Source organism: Tenrec ecaudatus, chromosome 10 (genome assembly GCF_050624435.1).
Source record: "Tenrec ecaudatus isolate mTenEca1 chromosome 10, mTenEca1.hap1, whole genome shotgun sequence".
Lineage (NCBI taxonomy): Eukaryota > Metazoa > Chordata > Mammalia > Afrosoricida > Tenrecidae > Tenrec > Tenrec ecaudatus.
Window position 1 is genome coordinate 33,746,228 of NC_134539.1, and position 17,810 is coordinate 33,764,037.

Below are 17,810 nucleotides of genomic sequence, written 5' to 3' on the forward strand. Positions count from 1 at the left end.
AGGTGATTCTTAAGAATCTTCCTAAATTGTAGGCTCCGGTTCAGTACAGCTGGGGTGGAAAGGCAATTCTCAGCAGGGGGCGACTCCTATCTGATACTTCAATTTCCATACGTTAAACCCACCATTTAGGAATCAGAAATGAAAAGGGCAGTATTGGGTTTTTGTTTAAGGTAGAATAATTACATACTCCGCTTTTCCATGAAAAAAAAAACACATCTTCCCAATTGCACATTTCCCCCCAAACATCCATCAATGGATGCGGTGTTCCTTACAAACCTTACACACAGAAACAAAACCTTGATTCTCTTTGGCTCTCATTAAAACCAAAAGACTCTGAGTTCAAAAACCAACCTCTCTCATTCTTCGGCCCTGAAAGGAAGAATTTCCATTCCCTAAGAACAAAACGCAGTCCACCTAGAAGGCCGCGACAGCTGAAGGACCCTTCCGACAGGGTTCCGAGTTCTCATGGGTGACATCATTTCACCTGCGCCTCGGAAGAAAGGGAGGGAGCCATGGAACGAGGCCATCTGCCAGCGGCCGGTGGCAGGCCGGCGGCTCCTGCTGGTTACAGCCGCATCTCCTCGCCGCCCCTGAACAAAGAGGGCCCGGTGCCCGAGCTCCCCGCCAAGCACCAGGCAAGCAATCCTCCTCCGCCCAGTTGCCGGGCCCAACTCCACATGGGAACCAACGGCCACCGGGACCAGTACCTGAGAGGGGAGGCTGCGCCCTGCGCAGCTGCTCCCGCGGCTCCGTACTGGGCCACCGCCTCCTATTGTGACCGCTAGCCCCGCCAGCCGCCAGATCCGCTGTCCCCGGGCCTCCTCACCCCCAGAGCACGGGCTGCGGCTGAGGCACTGTCGCGGCGCTTCCTTCCTCCCGGCACCATTACACAGGCCACGCCAGGAAACGACGCGGCCTATCCAGGCCGGAACGCGCCGGCTAGCGCGCTCGGGGCCCCATCTCGGGCCCCAGGCCCCAACTGCCCGTGCCTCGACTCCGTCCCGTGCCCCCCACCGCACGAGGGCCCCGCCCCCGCCCCGCCAGCCCCCGCGGCTGAGCCTCGGGCCGGGTCTCGCTGCGCGCCGGCGCACTACCTTCCGCTGCGCGCGCAGTCGACGCCCCCCGCCGCTGGGAGCGCCAGCACCCGCCCCGGCCACTTCGGGACTCCCAACAGCCGCCCCGCCCCTTTCCCTGCGCCGGGCCCCCTTTGTCTTCGCCCCGCGGGGGAGGCGGCGCGCCATTTCGGGCCAGTTCCGGCCTCCGAGCCAGTCGCGCAGCCCCGGCCGGCCCCCAACAAGGCCGCTACTCGGCCGGCCGAGGCCCCGGACGTGGAGTCCTAGTGGGTCTTCTCCCGCTAAGTTACAGCGGCTGCTTTGTACTTCCCGCCTCCAAAAATCAGTAACCAAAGTAACCTCCCTACTTCTCACATGGTAATGTGGGGCCCAAGAGGTAGCAATTGTTAATGATGGTGAGAAGATTAAGGAGACCTGGTGAAGCTATCAGGTCAACATCAGGCCGCTAACCAAAAAAGGGTCGCTAATTCAGATCTACCAGCTACTCCCCAAGTAAAAAATGAAACCGCTGTCCTCAGGATCTACGGCCCCGGAAACGATGCAGGGTTGCTAAGTTAGAATCGACTCCATGGCAGTGGGCTATTTTTGGTGTTTCGAGGTATTAGTCAAAGATTTAGCAAAACAGCCAGCAGGTACCTGGACCCCAAGTTGTGCATGGTTTGAGTCCTAACCCCAAAGTCAGCAGTTCAAAAACACTAAGGTCTCCACGGGAAAAGGCAGGCTTTCTACTCTATTTCTACTCCATTAGAGAGTTGTCTCGGAAACTCACAGGGGCCGATCGACACTGCCCTCTAGGGTCACTAAGAGTCGGAATCGACTAAATGGTAGTAAGTACAAATAGTAAAAAGGCTTAATGCGGGGTAGGCAATGAGATAGGGCTGGCTGGGCTTCTCTGCTCCGCTCAAGCTTTAACTGAAGAAGACCTTCCACAATACCACCGCAAATACAAGGAAGAGACACATAGGTGGAACTGCAGGGCAGAAGGGCTGGGAGTGGGGGTGTATTATGGAAGAGCCGTCATTCTTTGAAACAGTTAGGAATTAGATAATAGATTCAACTCTATGGCAGTGTGTTGGTGTGGCAAAGCAAAAACATTAAAGGGCAGTGGGCAGAAAACTCATTGTGGGGTTTTTGGTGGGGTTCTTACACTCTTCTAACAATCCACACATCAATTGTATCCAACATATGTTGCCATCATTCTTTTCTAGATGTTTACTGCTCATCTCATTCCTTCTGTGGGCCTTTAACTGCCAAGGTAGAAAACGAGGAACACAAACGAAAAGAGGGTTGCAGGGCCCATATGGTGATTATTTATGTACGTCTGTGTTACCCACAGACTGGGCACTTGGACTCAGTTTAGATTGCAACCAGAAGGCCAAAACCTAACGCCTGGCACTCAACAGGTGCTTGATCAACATTCCAGCAATTAACATCACAGGGCTTGTGAAACTGCAATAAGCTACCATAAAGCAGCCCCTGTGAACACATCCTGTCTCCTAGCGCCACACCCCCTGTTAATGTGGCCCAGACTGCCTCTCACCAGAGTTCTCTGCCAATCTTCCAAAGTACCCAGTTTAGAGACTTACAGTTAAATGTCATGAAATGAATTGAAAATAACATTTCCTCAATCAAAGTCAAAAGCCACAAGCACACTTTCACGTGCAACAAATGTAATGCCTTTCCAATATCACAATCCTTGTTCTGCTGTTGTGACTTCACCTAGTATGGTAGATTCTCCATCAGAATGTCAGCTGAACAAGCTTCCATACACCCATCACAAGGGAGGGAATCCTTGGGAGTTGTCTGATCCTAAGTCAAGATTTTTCAAGTGCCAAATCTCAGGAGTATGATCTATTACAGTCCCTTCATGGTTCCCTACTCATAAGCTTATGTGAAATCTCCTAGGTTTCAGCCAACACCCTGGGAAACAAAATCCTTAGAATCTTTCTCAAATGGTTAAGACTTAGCTAATTGGGCTCTGGAATCTTTTACCCAGGAAGTCTTTTCTAAGTATAAACAATGCTGTGATAACCCCTAGGTGGGGTAGTGTGAAAACCTATGCTGCGGGGTCTGTAATTTCCTAACAGGAAATCTGGTGCCCTCTCAATATACACCTGAAGGGATAGGCTATAATGTAGGCTACTGCGTCCCGGAGGGACCTCCTTACCCCTGGAACACATAATAGTGCAGTTAGAGCCCAGGCGAACTGCCAATTAACATTTGGAGTTTCTACATATAGGTAGGAAGGCTTGTTGGAAAGTGGTCAGTAAAACTTTCATCAGTAATGGGCATGCTCTACATCTGTACCATCCATCACCAACTACATGTGGCTAGTCAGCACCAGAAATGTGTCTATTGCAACTAATACCATAATCAGATTCAACATCCACATGTAGCTGGTGGCTATCACAGCACTTGTATGAAAAACTAGTTGCTTATAGAGAGATTTTCAAGAACTCTGACTCCTTGGCTGCCCTCTAAATATGGCTTTCTTGAAAGAGTGAAAACAGGAAGAAGTTATTAAGATGAAAACATCAATAGGGAAATAATAAGGTTCCTTCTACAGGTGCTAGGCAGTTATTCACTGGGATTACTATGTTAAAGCCCTGCCATCAGAATACACGGGAAGAAGGGCAAATCTTCCTGAGAACCCCCTCACTGCACAAAATCCAACCACACGGAGTCTTAGAACTTAGGAAACTAATCATCAACTGAACCAATCTAAATCTGCCCTCCTCTTGCACTCCAAACCTCCTCCTCCCCTGCCTCCACTTCTTTCTTTGTGCCGCCCTGTCTCTCTCTGGACCATTACCAGAGCATGCAAACACAGCTCTACCACCTGTCATTCTCTGCCTCTAGGTCGTGTTGTGGTGGTGGTCTTAAATCTTCTATTTAAGAAACCTGTATACTTAGAACATAAATTTTCTCCCATATTCTTTGCTTAGATTTTTTGTTATTTTCTTTCAGATTTAGACCTACAGATCATTGAAAATGTCAGTTCTGGGTAAAGCGAGATCTAAGTTTCCTTTTTTTCAAATGGTCCTCCAACTGACACAGCATCGTATACACGTCCCCCACAGCTCCTTTGTTAAAACAAAGTGCCCACACATGCAGAGGTCTGTGTCCAAGTTCAGTGTCTGTAGTCACTGATCTCTATTAGCCTTTCATCTTAATTATGTTAGCGTTATAAGGCCTTATCTAATATAGTGTTTTGTTTTGCTTTTTTCCTCTCATTTCAAAAGTACCTCCACATTCTAAACCACTGAACTTTCTAACGAACTTTAGCATCAGATTCTCTGTAGCTAGCAAAAACAAGCATGAACAGCAATCTGCTGGAATATCACTTGGGGCTGCACTGCATAAAGGGATGAATTGGGGATGGTCTTGAGACCTGGTGGCACAGTGATTAAATATACAACTGCTAACCCCAAAAGGTCAGCAATTTAAACCCTCCCACAGTTCTGTGGAGAATGATGGAGAAAATCAGCTTCTTTCAAGATTTACAGCCTTGGAAAGCCTGTGGGGCAATTACACTCCATCATAAAGGTCATCAATTTGATGACATCGGCTTTGGGATTTTTTGGTACTGATATCTTTACAATATTAATTTTCAATCTATGAACAAAATATATCATTCTATCCACCTGGAACTTAAATTTTTCTTCAATGATGTTTCATGGTTTCTTAAAGACTTTAGTTTTCTTCGTAAGCTCATTCTAAGTTTTTCACATATGGTATGTTCAATTATTGTTAAACTAAATAAAATTTAGCTTATCTAAAAATTTTTTGGCATTTCTACTCACAGAATCCTGTGAGCAAAAAGTAACAAGTTTGTTTTTCTTTCCTTTCCAACATATATTCCTTTTATTTTTCTTTTCTCACTGCACTGGCTAGGATTCTACAGCACGGTGCTAGACACAGTAAGAAGAGGCATCTTTGGATAGATGTTGCCTTCAATATTGGAATGGATTTTTTACAACTAAATTTTATGTCCCAATTTACTAATTCTAATGCTCTCAGGCAAAATAATAAACAGGTCTCCAGTATTCCAACCACACCCCATTTAAGAATGAAAGAGGTATTCATATGCATTTCTGATTTTCGATTGGGATACAATAAGAAGAAGGAGACACTGGACAATCAAACTGCCATAAACTGCTCGTTTTCAGTGATTCAGATCAGTGACAAAACCCCTTCCGCTCTGACAAAGAGCTATTTAGATGTGGCAGTTATCTGAGACCAAGCTCTCTAGAAAATTAAACCTGGCCTTCTAGAAGAGCGCTAAAACATTTGTCTAGTATAACTAGAAGCCAAAAACCTAACCCATTCCCATCAGGTCATTTCTAACTCATAGCAACCATGTAGGATAAAGTAGAACTGCCTCATGCAGTCTACAAGGCCTTAAATTTTTATGGCCGTAGACTCTCAGCATCTTTCTCACACGGCATGGCTAGTAGGTTCAAACTGCCAGACTTTTGGTTAGCAGGTGAGAAATGCCATCAAGTCGATTCTGACTAATGCAACCCAAGAATCTGTGTATTTTTATGGACGCCTCAAGAGCAGGTAGTGGATTCCAAGCGTGGACTTTGCAGCTTAGCAACCCAACATGTCACCCACGATGGCAAGGGGCTCACAAAGCCCTTTTCCTATTTCCACCTATGGAAAACTAGGCATAATCTTAGAATATATACTGTGTAAGGAAGACCTCATTGAAGAAACCATCCTCAATCTTGCAAATTTGAAAGGAACTGCTGGAAATATACATATGAAGTACACTGCGTAAATCTCTCTCTCGGGCGTTAGTTTACAGTCTGACAGATAGCAAATATGATATTTGTATTTGTGTTCAATTTTGTATTTCTAGACATCAAGGACTATTTATGTGGTATCTGAAGGATCTTTCTATAAAAGATAACTATTCAACATCTTTCATGTCCTTACACACTATCACCACACCATGCAGCTTTTTAAAAACTTTATTGTAGTTGGGCTAAGAGTTTACAGAGCAAATTGGTTTCCCACTAAAAACATTTATACACATTCTGTTTGGTGACACTAGTTGCAACCCCTCAGTGTAACAACCCTCTGCTTACTTCCGCCCAGGATTCCCTGTTGCCATTCGCTCTTTGAGCCTGGCCTTTCCTATCTCTGGACAAATGTTGCTTTTGTGGTTCCATGGAGCTGTGGTGCTGTGAATTACTTGATAGGGCTCTCTGGCCATAGTCTTGTAACCACACTCAAGTAACTGGCAGAGACCATGAACATTAAGTATATTTTTCCTGTTTTACTGACCGTCAATGGAAAGGAGGAAGGATGTCGATTAGATTGTAAGACTCAGTTGCCAGTGATTACTAACAGGATTAATTGTGGTTGTAAAAATTTGGAACTCTATGCTCGCTTTGGCAGCATATATACTAAAATTGGAACAATACCGAGAAGATTAGCATGGCCCCTGTGCAAGGATGGCACGCAAATTCATGAAGCGTTCCATATTTAAAGAAAAAAATTGGAACTCAAATGAGGGATTGGTCAACTTAAAACGGCTTAGGTTTTAAATGAACCAACTCAGAAATGGGAAGGGGAAATCTCACCACCATCAACAACTTTGGACACTGAGCAGAAACTTCCTCCCCATAAAGATAGAAAATTGTGACCCCCAGAAGAACAGTAGAGCCAGAGCCAGAGCCGGAGGATGGGAAGTGATGAAGCACGCAAAAGCTGGAGAGTGGCTTGCGGAAGACTCCGGGTGCCACCAGGCATGTACTCTACATTTGCAGGCCCAAAGGTCAGCCTTCAGACTGAGACTTACGGCTCAGGGGAGTGTCCTTCGGGCCTTTAGCAGCAGTGCTAAAAGCTTTGTCACATCAGCCAAGGTTAGAGAATCAAGGACCTAAAGGCCAGAGAGTGGTCTGCCTATATAGGATGGCAGAGAAGGGGCTGTCCTGACTGAAAACTGTATCTTGAGCGTTTCATTTTTGATTATTCATTTATTTTTTCTTGAGCATTCTGATCCAGAAGTGTAACTTGCTAAACTTCCCTGAGAAAAACATAAATCATGAGTGTGTTCTCTGAGTTGTGTGTGGCCAATGCAACAACTTCTTGAACCCAGCTGAAAAATAAAGTATGGTTTTGGGAGGGAAGGATGATGTCAGAATTGACTGGTAAACATTTCATGGTAAGTCTGACCTCTGCCCAGTTGGAATTGGCCTTGAACCTGTTGAGTTTGATTCTCCTGCCCCCTTGTAAAGTCATGCTGTCTGAAAGCCATTTTCACTTGAGTGCATTCCACCCTGATGATACTATTCACTTTATAAGCCTTGCTGTAATTTGGCTGGAATTTGATCGGAGGTGGGGGAAATGTTCAGTTCCAGGATTAGAAGGGTATCTAGGAGGGGATTCGTATTTTTTATGATTTCAGATTTTGTTCTCATTTTTATCCTCCCTCTCTGTCCAGGAGGAGCCCTGATGGTGTGCTGGTGGTCTATCTAGTGGTTAGGCATTGAGCTGCTAACAGCAAGGTTCAAAATCACCAGCTGCTCCATGGGAGAAAGTTGGAGCTTTCTACTCCGTAATGAGTTGGTCTCAGAAACCCACAGGTAGTTCTACCCTGTCCTATACAGTTGTCGAGTTACCATAAGGTGGAATGGACCCGCAGCAGGGAGTTTGGGTTTTCTGCCCAGGCCCTTCCATGGTGATCCTGGTAAGGGTAACTGATAAGTGGTTGTCAGAAAGTATCTAATTCCTTGGGTTTCTGCATAGTTGTGGTTTGTGTGGCGCATTTGTCCTTTGGGCTCACCGTCTACTGAATCTGACTTTCTTCACTCTTTTTGACTCTGGATTAAGAGAAACCAATAGGTGCATCTTAAGTGGCAACTCAACCGCTTTTAAAACTCCATTCAGAACTCCCAAGTAGGAGACAGAGCGTTGTCTTTATGGACTGTATCAGGCCAGTTTACCTAGATGTCCCTTGAGACTGTGGTCCTAACGCGCCAGGCCCATTGATTTTATATGTGATAATGGCTAAGAAGTTCTGAGAACTACCCTGTATACGCTACTACAACCTTGGATATATTTGTAGCACAAACAAATACACATATAGAAAATAGTCTCTGCCAACCTATATAAACCTTTGTGTATGCTTCCATTTGTATTCCCTTATCTGTTCAGCTTGCAGGTCTACCCATGCGTAGACTCATGAACAGTGTATTACTATTATTGCAGGAGTGTTGTGGGTGTAACAGTATTTACTTTTGTTGCTGCTTACTCTTGTGCCACTCCCACTATCTTCCCTTACCTTAGTCATTCGGGCTGCACATCCTGCGATTGTACATGGCCTTTCCTTACACCCAAGTTACTATGTGTCTACTCTGTAGACAAACCTTTCACCTTCCCCTCCCAGCCCTGGCAACCATCAGAGCATACTTCTGTGTATAAACCTCTTCATGGCTTTTTATAATAGTGGTTTCACACAATATTTGTCTTTCTGTGGTCCACTATTTCACCCGCATTTATCTATGTTAGAAGGTATTTTGCAAACTCATCGTTATTTTATAATGTATTAATATTCTATTGTGTGAATACACCACGGTTTGCTTATCCATTCATCTGATGATGGGCACTTGGATTGTTTCCATTTGGTATTGTGAAAAAGGCTATCATGAGCATAAACATTTATATGCATGGTTGTATCAGGGTACTATTTCTCTAGGATATATACCTGGTAGTGGGATTGCTGGATCATATGCTATTTCTGATCAAATGGCAAGTTGCATTTGGTAAATATGCTGCCCAAGACCTCTGTAGTGTATGTGCCACCAAAGCAAGCACCCAAGACCTCTTTAGATTGTTGAAAAGTAGGAAGGATACTGAAAGGATGAAGGTGCACCTGACACAAGTTATTCGTGGTATTTCTAACTATCTCGTATGTGGACAGGAGCTCTGATGATGTAGTACTTACTTAGTTGGGCTGCTAAACACAAGGTTTGAAACCACCAGCCACTCGCTGGGACAAAAACAGGGCTTTCTACTTCCATAAAGAGTGAACAGTCTTGGAATGTTACAAGGGCAGTTCTACCCTGTCCTACAGGGTCACTATGAGTCAGCATTGACTCCAAGAAAATGAGTTTGGTTTAGAGTTTTATAAATACGAAAGTTGGACACTGAATAAGGAAAACTGAAGATAGATACATTGGAATTTTGGTGGCTAGTGAAGAATTTTCAAAGTGCCATGGTCTGCCCAAAGAGCAAACAAATCTGTCTTGAAGAAGTACAACCAGAATGCTCCTTAGAGGAAAGGTGGGTGAGACTTGGTGTCAGGGCCTTTGCATTTGAACATGTTGTCAGGAGAGACCAGTTCCTAGAAAGACCCCAGGCTTGGTACAATCGAGGGACAGTGAAAAAGAGGAAGGCCCACAACAGGATGGACAGACACAGTGGATGCAGCCATGGGGCCAAGCACAGTAGCGAGTGTGAGGACGGCGCAGGGTCACGCAGTGTTTCCTTCTGCTGTACAGAGGCTCGCGATGGCTCGAACCGACTTGAATGCACCTAACAACAACAACGACAGATCACGCAGTGTTTCCTTCTGTTGTACAGAGGCTCGCGATGGCTCGAACCGATTTGAATGCACCTAACAACAACAACGATATCTCTATTTCTAACTTCCCAAGACACTGCAAACCATTTCCACGGTAGTTCTACACCATTTTGAAACCCTATCTGCAATGTCAGGAAGTTCACTCTCCATACCTTCACTAGCATTTGTTGGTTTCGTTTGCATTTGACAGTGATCTCAAGCATTTCCTCAAATGTTTGTGGCCACCTGAGTGTCTACTTTGGTGAAGTGACTATTCATATCCTTTTCCTGTATTTTTAATTGGATATCTTATCTTTTCACTTTCTTTAGTTTTCAGAGATTGGTTCATTATCACATAGGTCGTTGGCTAACATTTTTCATCTGTAGGTTCTTACTTTACTCTTCCGGAGAAGTCTTTTGATGTGCTTCAGGGTCTAATTTTTAGGGGTCCCAGTCACCTAGTTCATCTGCTATTTTTGAAATTTTAGTTGTGTTTGATAATGTACTTATGACAAGTGTTAGGGTCGCTAAGTCTATCCTTATTTATTACTTTGATCTTAGATTTTACACTTAGGTCTCTGTCTATCTTGAGTTAGTTTTTAAACAGAGTGTAATGAATGGAGCCTCTTTGATTTTTTTGCACATGGATATTCAGTTTTGCCAGCATCATTTGTTAGAGACTATTTCTTCTCTACCCACAAGAGGATGGGCTTCACTTCTTAGTTCTCAATTCTGCACCATTGGTGTAGGTCTCTTTGTACCAGGCTGTTTTAACGATTGTAGCTTTGACATCATGAGGTGTGAGACCTTCTGCTTTATTCTTCTTTAGTAGTGCTTATAGCAATGACTAAACGTTTCTCCTCCCCTATTAAACTGTAAGCTCCTCAAAGACAGATACTGTTTCTATTTTACCTGTACATCAGTGATAAACCAAATGTTGGGCCAGTGGGGACTAGGAGAAAATTCAAGAAAAGTGGAAGCAGGGGCATCTCCTATTTTAAGGTGATGAGAGGCGAGATTGAAGAACTGCAGAAAAGCAATGAATTGCCTGGTATCTGGAGTCATTTCCAAGGAAGGAAAATATCCCCGAAAAGCATACCAGAAATAATGCTATTACACAGCGTTAGGCGCTGCCAAAGCCTGTGCTCAGTAGACTGGTCTATTGGCGGATTACCTCGGTCTTTACTAGTAAGGAGGCCGTTTCCTCTGGTGAGTGTGTCTTCTTGGTGAACACTATCAGGAAGAGGGCTATTCTGCCATCATACCAACTGCCAAGTCCCCTGACTATATCTTCACTACACTCCCAAACACCAGTGCCCAGTTGGTGACCTCTCTTCTGTGCTGTAACCAAACAAGTGAATTCTGCCGCATGGCAGCCTGTGTGCTTCGGAATCGGCTGTGTTCTGCGGGGTTTCCAATGGTTGTGCTCTAACAGCACTTAATTCATGTCCTCAACTCTTCCACCCACCAAAGAACTCCTTAAAGCTCCAGACATTGTTTCAGAGAGTATCCAGGGCTGGCAGTCATATTGTCCAACACATATATCAACCAATAATATGTTACTATTCCAGAAGTGATCATTCCAGTGTTTTTCTCAATAACTACATTTCCAAAGAGAAATGGGGCATGAAAGTTTTTTTTCCAATTTTTTTCCTAAAATTAGCTTTTCCTCTCTTCCCTAAAATTCTCTTTTCCTCAAACCAGTTAAATCAGAGTTGGGGAATGTCTGGTCTGGGGGGAATATAAGGCCCATGAAGTCAGTATCAGCTAAACATCACAATTCACCAAAGAGAAGCAGTTCTAGCCACTGCATTATGGGTGAGTTAATTAAAGTGTTTGACCAAATATAGCAGACTAGTGTTCAGCTGATCATTTTGTATGGCCCTTGAATGGTGTTATAAATATCCAAATGGCTTGTGGCAGAAATATGGCTCTCTACCACCACCAGGATGACGCTGCCTGCACTAAGGAAACAGGCACTTGGCCAGGTGATGAGCACGGTATGCGCTATAATCAAGTATGCTGACCTACAGGTACAATGATGAAATCACTGGCACGAGCAGCTACATCCAGAAAGATGAACAGTTATTAATGGGGGAAGGAGCCCTGGTGCTACAAGGGTTTAAGCACTCAGTTGCTAACTGCGAGGTCAGCCATTTGAACCTAAACACTTTGGGAGAAAGAGGAGGTAGTCTACTTCAGTAAAGATTTCAACTTCACTCTGTCTTGTAACCTGAGTTGAAATTGAATCAACAGCAGTGGGGTTAGTTTACGTGGGTATGGAGGGGCAAGGTCACTATTAGCAGCTGCCAGCTATAGCTGCCAGAGAACAGAAGAGGGCAGCAAAGGCACACCCACATCCCCATCTACAGAAAGCCTCAGCCAGCTACTGGCTTCGGAATTGATTAAGCAGAATGAGCCAAAAGAGAATTCTCCATAAAATTTTTAAAAAGCTAGTCTTGGAGAGGTTAGATGTTATTCCATGGTAACCAGTGAGCCACAGAAGGTTGTGGTAAGGTGAAAGACACGTGGCAGCTGGTTCCACTGGGCACATGAGAGATGATAGGGGCGGACAAGACAGAAGCGGTAGGGACGACAGAGGAAAAGGTCTTGTAACAAAGCCACTCAAGCAACCAGCTGGGTAAGAAGCCATCAGTCAAAACAGGAGTCCAAGAAGGAAGGGTGAATAAACCTGAATGCCTAGAATAAGCCAAGTCTGAAACAGAAAGACCCAAACCAAACTACAAGTCCAAGGTGGTGCAAACTGCACCACCACAGCACGGTGATGGGCTGCGGCCTTGCTTTGTCATGGGGACCTACTCTAGCCTGCCGTAAAGTTCTTATATCCTTGGAAGCAGAGGTCTAAAGATCCTGGATCCGTCCTCTCTGGTCTGAAAAGTACCTTGCTCATTTGACTCTGATGAACGGAGCACATCATGAGTGTCATTCCAGCTGTCCTGGCTCATTCTGGTATTACTCCAGTGCCATGCATCTCAGGCCAAGTCCGACTCTGACACTATGGGTTCACTCAATCCCCTGGAGAGCCGGAGGCACAGAAAAGAGGTAATACTTCACTGTTTGGATGACACGATCTCTTATTTTTAAATGTGTAACATTTTAGATTGTTTCCAGTCTTTTGTTCTTACAAAGATATCATTAATATTCTTGTACATACATATTGTTTGAGGGAAGGCCAAACACTAGGAGGCGAGAGAGACCCTGAAGATGAAGCTTGAGCCAATGGGCGAGGAGACTTCAAAAAGCCAATGGGGATAGAAACTGAAATAATGGGATTTTCCATGAACTTTTTGAAGTCTCCTTCATACTTGGCAGACAGCTGGCTACCTTTCAATAGCCAGTTTTAAGTTCTCTGTTACCTCCCCTTCCATTAAATCCCTGGGTCTTTACTGTGGTCTCAATAAATGTATGCGTCTAGGAACTAGGCCCAAACTAGAGTCCGAGCCGGTGTTACTTAGGAAAAGGTAACAGTTTAAGGAATTCTAGTCCTGGGCTAAGGGGGCTGACCCAGAGGCAAGCAGCACAGAACAGTAATCCAGAGTGTTCCAGAAACACCTGGGGAGGACAGCCAGGACAAACTGGTTAGTTGCACTTCTTCTCCTCTCAACCTAGAAATCACAAAGTGGTCGGTCTGGAATGGACTTTAGAGACCAACTAGTCTAAAGATAACCAATAGTTCTTTTCTCAACTACTGGTCATGATGACCTTGAAAGCCACGTTAGGCAGATATGGAAGCTATTGGGATGGCAGGAAAGAATGGGGTGACCCAGCAGTGGTCTCTGCACCAGTGTAAAGAAGAAAATAGAAGTTCCTATGGCAGAAATCTGTTTGTCCCTTTCCTGATCCACCAGTCCTGCCTTTTGTCAAACATCCCGCGGACATGAGAGCAGAAGCCACATCTGACTGCATAAAAGCAGCATGTTAGACAACGACTAGTTTTTTCTTTTAGTAAGAGTGCCAAAACCTGAAGTCTAATAAAACAGTGGGAAAAAACTCATTCAAAAGATAGAACAAAATTAATAAAAGCAAGATAACTGGTTACCAAAGAGATGAGACTGAAGATTCTGTTACATGAATAATAGGGCACTTTCATTTTTATACACTAATTTTTTTCCAGCATAAAATTCCATCACTAATAAACACTCCCATTTAGTTAGCACCCTATTATTGGGACTAGAGTGTGAACTATGAAGCCAAGCTGCCTAGGTATCAGCTTCCTTGTCACTACCATGCTATTGATGTGACTTTGAACACATCCCTTCACTGGTTTGCCTAATTCTTCATGTTTGCCATGTGAACAACCATAGCACCTCCTTCCGAGGGTAGCTACAGGATTCAAGGCAGAGGTGTACTCATATTTGGATAGTAGTGAGATCTCAATAGCGTCATCTGTCCCTTTGTGGCTAATTTCTGGTGTGATGTAGCTATTGCTCCTACTTTACCAGAAACAAGTGGGATCTAATCATGGGTCTTTGGCTCCATCGTTTGTGGAGGCTGCTACTTGAGGGAGGAGACTTCATGAGTTCTTCAGCATGATCTCAAATCTACTATTTTAATGAATTAAAAGTCAATCGTGTTTGTATATTTGTATTCACATCTGTTCACAAAAGTTTGCAAAGATAAAAAATATCTTATAGAAATAGGATACTAGGAAAAATCCCATTAATGTGCTAAGTGCAATTATTGTAACAAACTTCTGGGGAAAGGGAATTAAAGGGAGTCCTGCATTTAAAAACAAAGCAAGCCAACAAAAAAAGCCACACATGTAATTAAAGAAGAAAACACTGGACATTTTAAAAGATCAATATAAACAGTATATGCCTATGGAAGAAAAACCAGTTAACACTTTTCCCGCCTTCCTCAAAGGCAGTCTGCAGGCTGCTGCCTTCTTCCTGTTAAACAGAACTAAGCCTAACCCAAGGAAGTGATGTCCAAAGCGACCACTCACACATACAAAGGCTAGAACGCTACTTGCCGCCTTCAATTGCAGGCTTTCCTCAAGTATACCAATGTACTCTGAAAAAGTAGCCCACTGAGGTACAAATTTATTCACTTCACCTCGTCAACTGTCTCCTTCTATCCAACTGCTCAAGATTTGTGAACTTGTGACCATTTATTCCCTAGGTGACAGTGGCCAGGTTAACGTTAATAGCAAGAGAAGGCATAAAATTGCTATCGCAATCCTATTTGGGGTTATAATTTGTTAAGTGTGTTTCTACACGACTATCACATTTGACCTGAGCGATGTATCAATGCACAGTGAGGTGTCTTAGCAGGAAGCACAGGGTCAGAGCATGCACTAAGGCGAGGGTGTCATGGAAAAGGAGCCTGAATAACACAGTCATGAATCAAAATTGAGGCCAAAAAACCTAGCCAAGAAAGGAAAAAAACGGTGACATGCAAAGACTGCCTGCCAGCAGGCTTGGCACCACTGTGTTTCCACAGGACCTTCTCCACTTAAATCTCTATTTTTCTCTGAACGTGTCATATATTGAGTGGCTAAAACTAGGACTGGAGTTTGGATAGGAGAATGCAGACTCACGCTAGGCAGTCAGGGTTGGGATCTGTTGTAAATTAATTTGTCTCCCAGATTTCCCATCTACAAAGGGGAAATGTTAAATAATTTCCCAGCTTCACAGAGTACTGTGATGACCCTGTTTTAGAAGGCAACTTTTTCCCAATATTCCTCTGCTTTAAGGTTTCCTTATAGTACAAATGATCAATTAGCAACATTTTAAAATTAGTTAATGTCTCACCACCTCTCCCCCGCGCTCACAGAAAGCAAGCTCCATAAGGACATGGACAGCTGCTGCCTATTGTGTTCCATGTGCCTTCCTCAGTACCTAGAATGGCATGCAACCGTCTATTGACTGAGTGTTCACTCCCTGGAAACTGCAGGATACAACTTTATGAATGAATATAATATAAAAATAAAGCTGCTAGGCTGCGTAAATTGCTCTGCTCAACATAAAATGATAATATGTGTTTCCAACTCATAGCAGTAGTTAACCTCAGAGCTGGCTGGAATCAGCCCTTTCAAGTTGTATCGGCTACAAGTGGGTGTACCTCAGCTAAGAAACTATAAAACTTGGAAATGGGCCAAGGCAAGAGATTTGGGGTTTAAAAATCAAGGAGCATAAGAAAACGTTTTGAAAAATATTGTGGTAGCAATTGTGCAATACTGCTTGATATGACTGAACTATTGAATAGTATGATGTCTGGATTATGTCCTAATAAAATGGTGTGTGTGTGTGTGTGTGCGTGTGTGTGTGTGTGAGAGAGAGAGAGAGAGAGAGAGAGAGAGAGAGAGACAGAGACAGGCAGGCTGATTGATTGACTTGGGGCTTGTTACCATTTCCAAGGCCAAATGAATTGGCCCTCTTTCTTTCTCCTTGCCAGACCCCTGGTCTCGCCCCTAGCCTCATATGAAAGGGTTTCAAATGGGCAACCATGAAGAAAAATCTTTTTTCTGTTTTCTAATCTGCAAAATGGTCCGCGCTTGGGCAGAATACTACTGCTCTGCTGACCAGAATAGAAGTGAGTGTAATACTTAAAGCTTACACATTCACGGGGCAGTGTGCTCACAATAGCTATGCAAGTATTTGCTATAGCATTTGCTCTGGGGACAGGTATCAGATCCGCCCTAGCTCCAGTATACACATTCCAAGGCTACAGCGGAGCCCCAGGCTTATCTTTTATTTTGCTTTTGCAAATCTACTCACTACAGAAAGTAATCAGGAGCTGTTGTTGCTAACAAAGGGGTTGGTTCCAACCATTTTGAGGCCAGATTACTTTCTGCTTGAATTCTTGTTGCTGTTGAAACGGTTTTCAGTATTTATCTGAAATTTAATGGAAGGCTTTTTTTGGGGGGGGGGCAGTAAGAATTTTGATACAATTTGTGAGACACAGGTGTCCTGAGAGGGCTCTCTGTCACTGGGATTGTGTGTGCATTTCTTGTGTCAGAATCGAGCAGGCCCCCACCAGATGGCAGCATGCACTAAATGTGAATTAGCTGCTTCTCACTGAAGCTCTGAGACCGAAAATGTAGGTGGGTGCTCTATGGCCCACAGGTCACAAAACTGTTATGTACACCATTTCTGCTCTTTGAATAGTGCAACATCATCCTGCTTTCAAGTTATAATCTGCACTGTCCACACCTGTCCTCATCATTTCCTATCTTCTCTCCATTTTCTTTTTCCGTTGCAATATTATTACATACATAACTATCACATACACTCGAGTATAAACCAACCAAATATCAGCTGAGGCACCTACTGTTTCCACAAAAACTACATTAAAAATGTGCTGGAAAACTCGGCTTACACACAAGTATATACGGTATATAATTCATGTTATGTTTATTTTTATTTTCTATCTCCTCCAACTAGATTGTAAACTCACAGAAAAAGAGGAAACTTTTACCTATTTGGGATCTTCATGTGTTCTATTCCCCCAAATGCCTGGACACATTGCTGCCAATAAATAAATGCTGTTTGCTGAGAAAATTGGTTGCGTATTAATCCATAGTTAAGAGATTCTGGTCCATTCTCTCCATTTCCCTTCAGGGAACCAACATAGTTATGTGTAGGAGAGAAAGGAGGGATTAGTGACCATGCCCCTCCAACTTTTCTTTTTCTCCCTTATGATATCTGGAAAAAGTTCTCCAGAGCATGAAACGAGTCATACAAAGATTCAGGATCAACGAAGAAATCCAATTTAGGGAAGTAGAAAGTAGCACTCCAAGGTGGGCAGAAGTCTCGTGGCCAGCCTCAGATCAGGAGACAGCACAGGGCACAGTTCAGCTTCACCATGGTAAATGAACACAGGGACAGATGCATTTACCCAAAGCAGGAGAAAGAAAATTAAGCTCGTGACATCTGAAGCAATTTGTTTGTAATAATATTGGCTGAAAGTGATTTTTGTCTTTTCTTTGTACGAACAAAATGGCTTGTATTCTGAAAGAACTTAAATGTGAAACCTGTCTCTGGGTTACTGTAATAAGAGAGACTTTTGGAATGTTGTGAGTACCAGCAATCTCTCTGTAAATAGACTCAAATCTGTCTGAGCAAAGCTCACAAAGACAGACAGACTATAACACCGAACAAAGAAAGCCATTTGGAAAATCCCAATGATCAGCCAACCTC

General features: G+C 43.8%; 1 protein-coding gene and 1 non-coding gene across 11 annotated transcripts in view; one reads left to right on the forward strand and one right to left on the reverse strand.

Moving 5' to 3' along the window:
- RNF38 (ring finger protein 38) overlaps window positions 1-17,810 on the reverse strand; it is a 107,382-nt gene that overhangs the window by 41,190 nt on the left and 48,382 nt on the right. For 2 of the 10 annotated variants that reach the window (XM_075560149.1, XM_075560148.1), the window contains exon 1: window positions 708-1,019. The exons of 4 other annotated variants lie outside the window; for them this stretch is intronic. Coding sequence is in view for 3 of the 6 variants with exons in the window: in XM_075560144.1 (XP_075416259.1) it covers window positions 827-886 (60 nt within the window). In the remaining 3 variants the exon portion in view is untranslated. Of the gene's footprint in view, window positions 1-351; window positions 480-707; window positions 1,020-17,810 lie in introns of those variants that run through there. 4 more of the 10 variants (XM_075560144.1, XM_075560142.1, XM_075560146.1 and 1 more) reach the window with 3 other exon arrangements.
- LOC142460392 (U6 spliceosomal RNA) lies at window positions 6,464-6,570 on the forward strand. Its single transcript, XR_012786604.1, has one exon. It is a non-coding gene; the product is annotated as a U6 spliceosomal RNA (small nuclear RNA).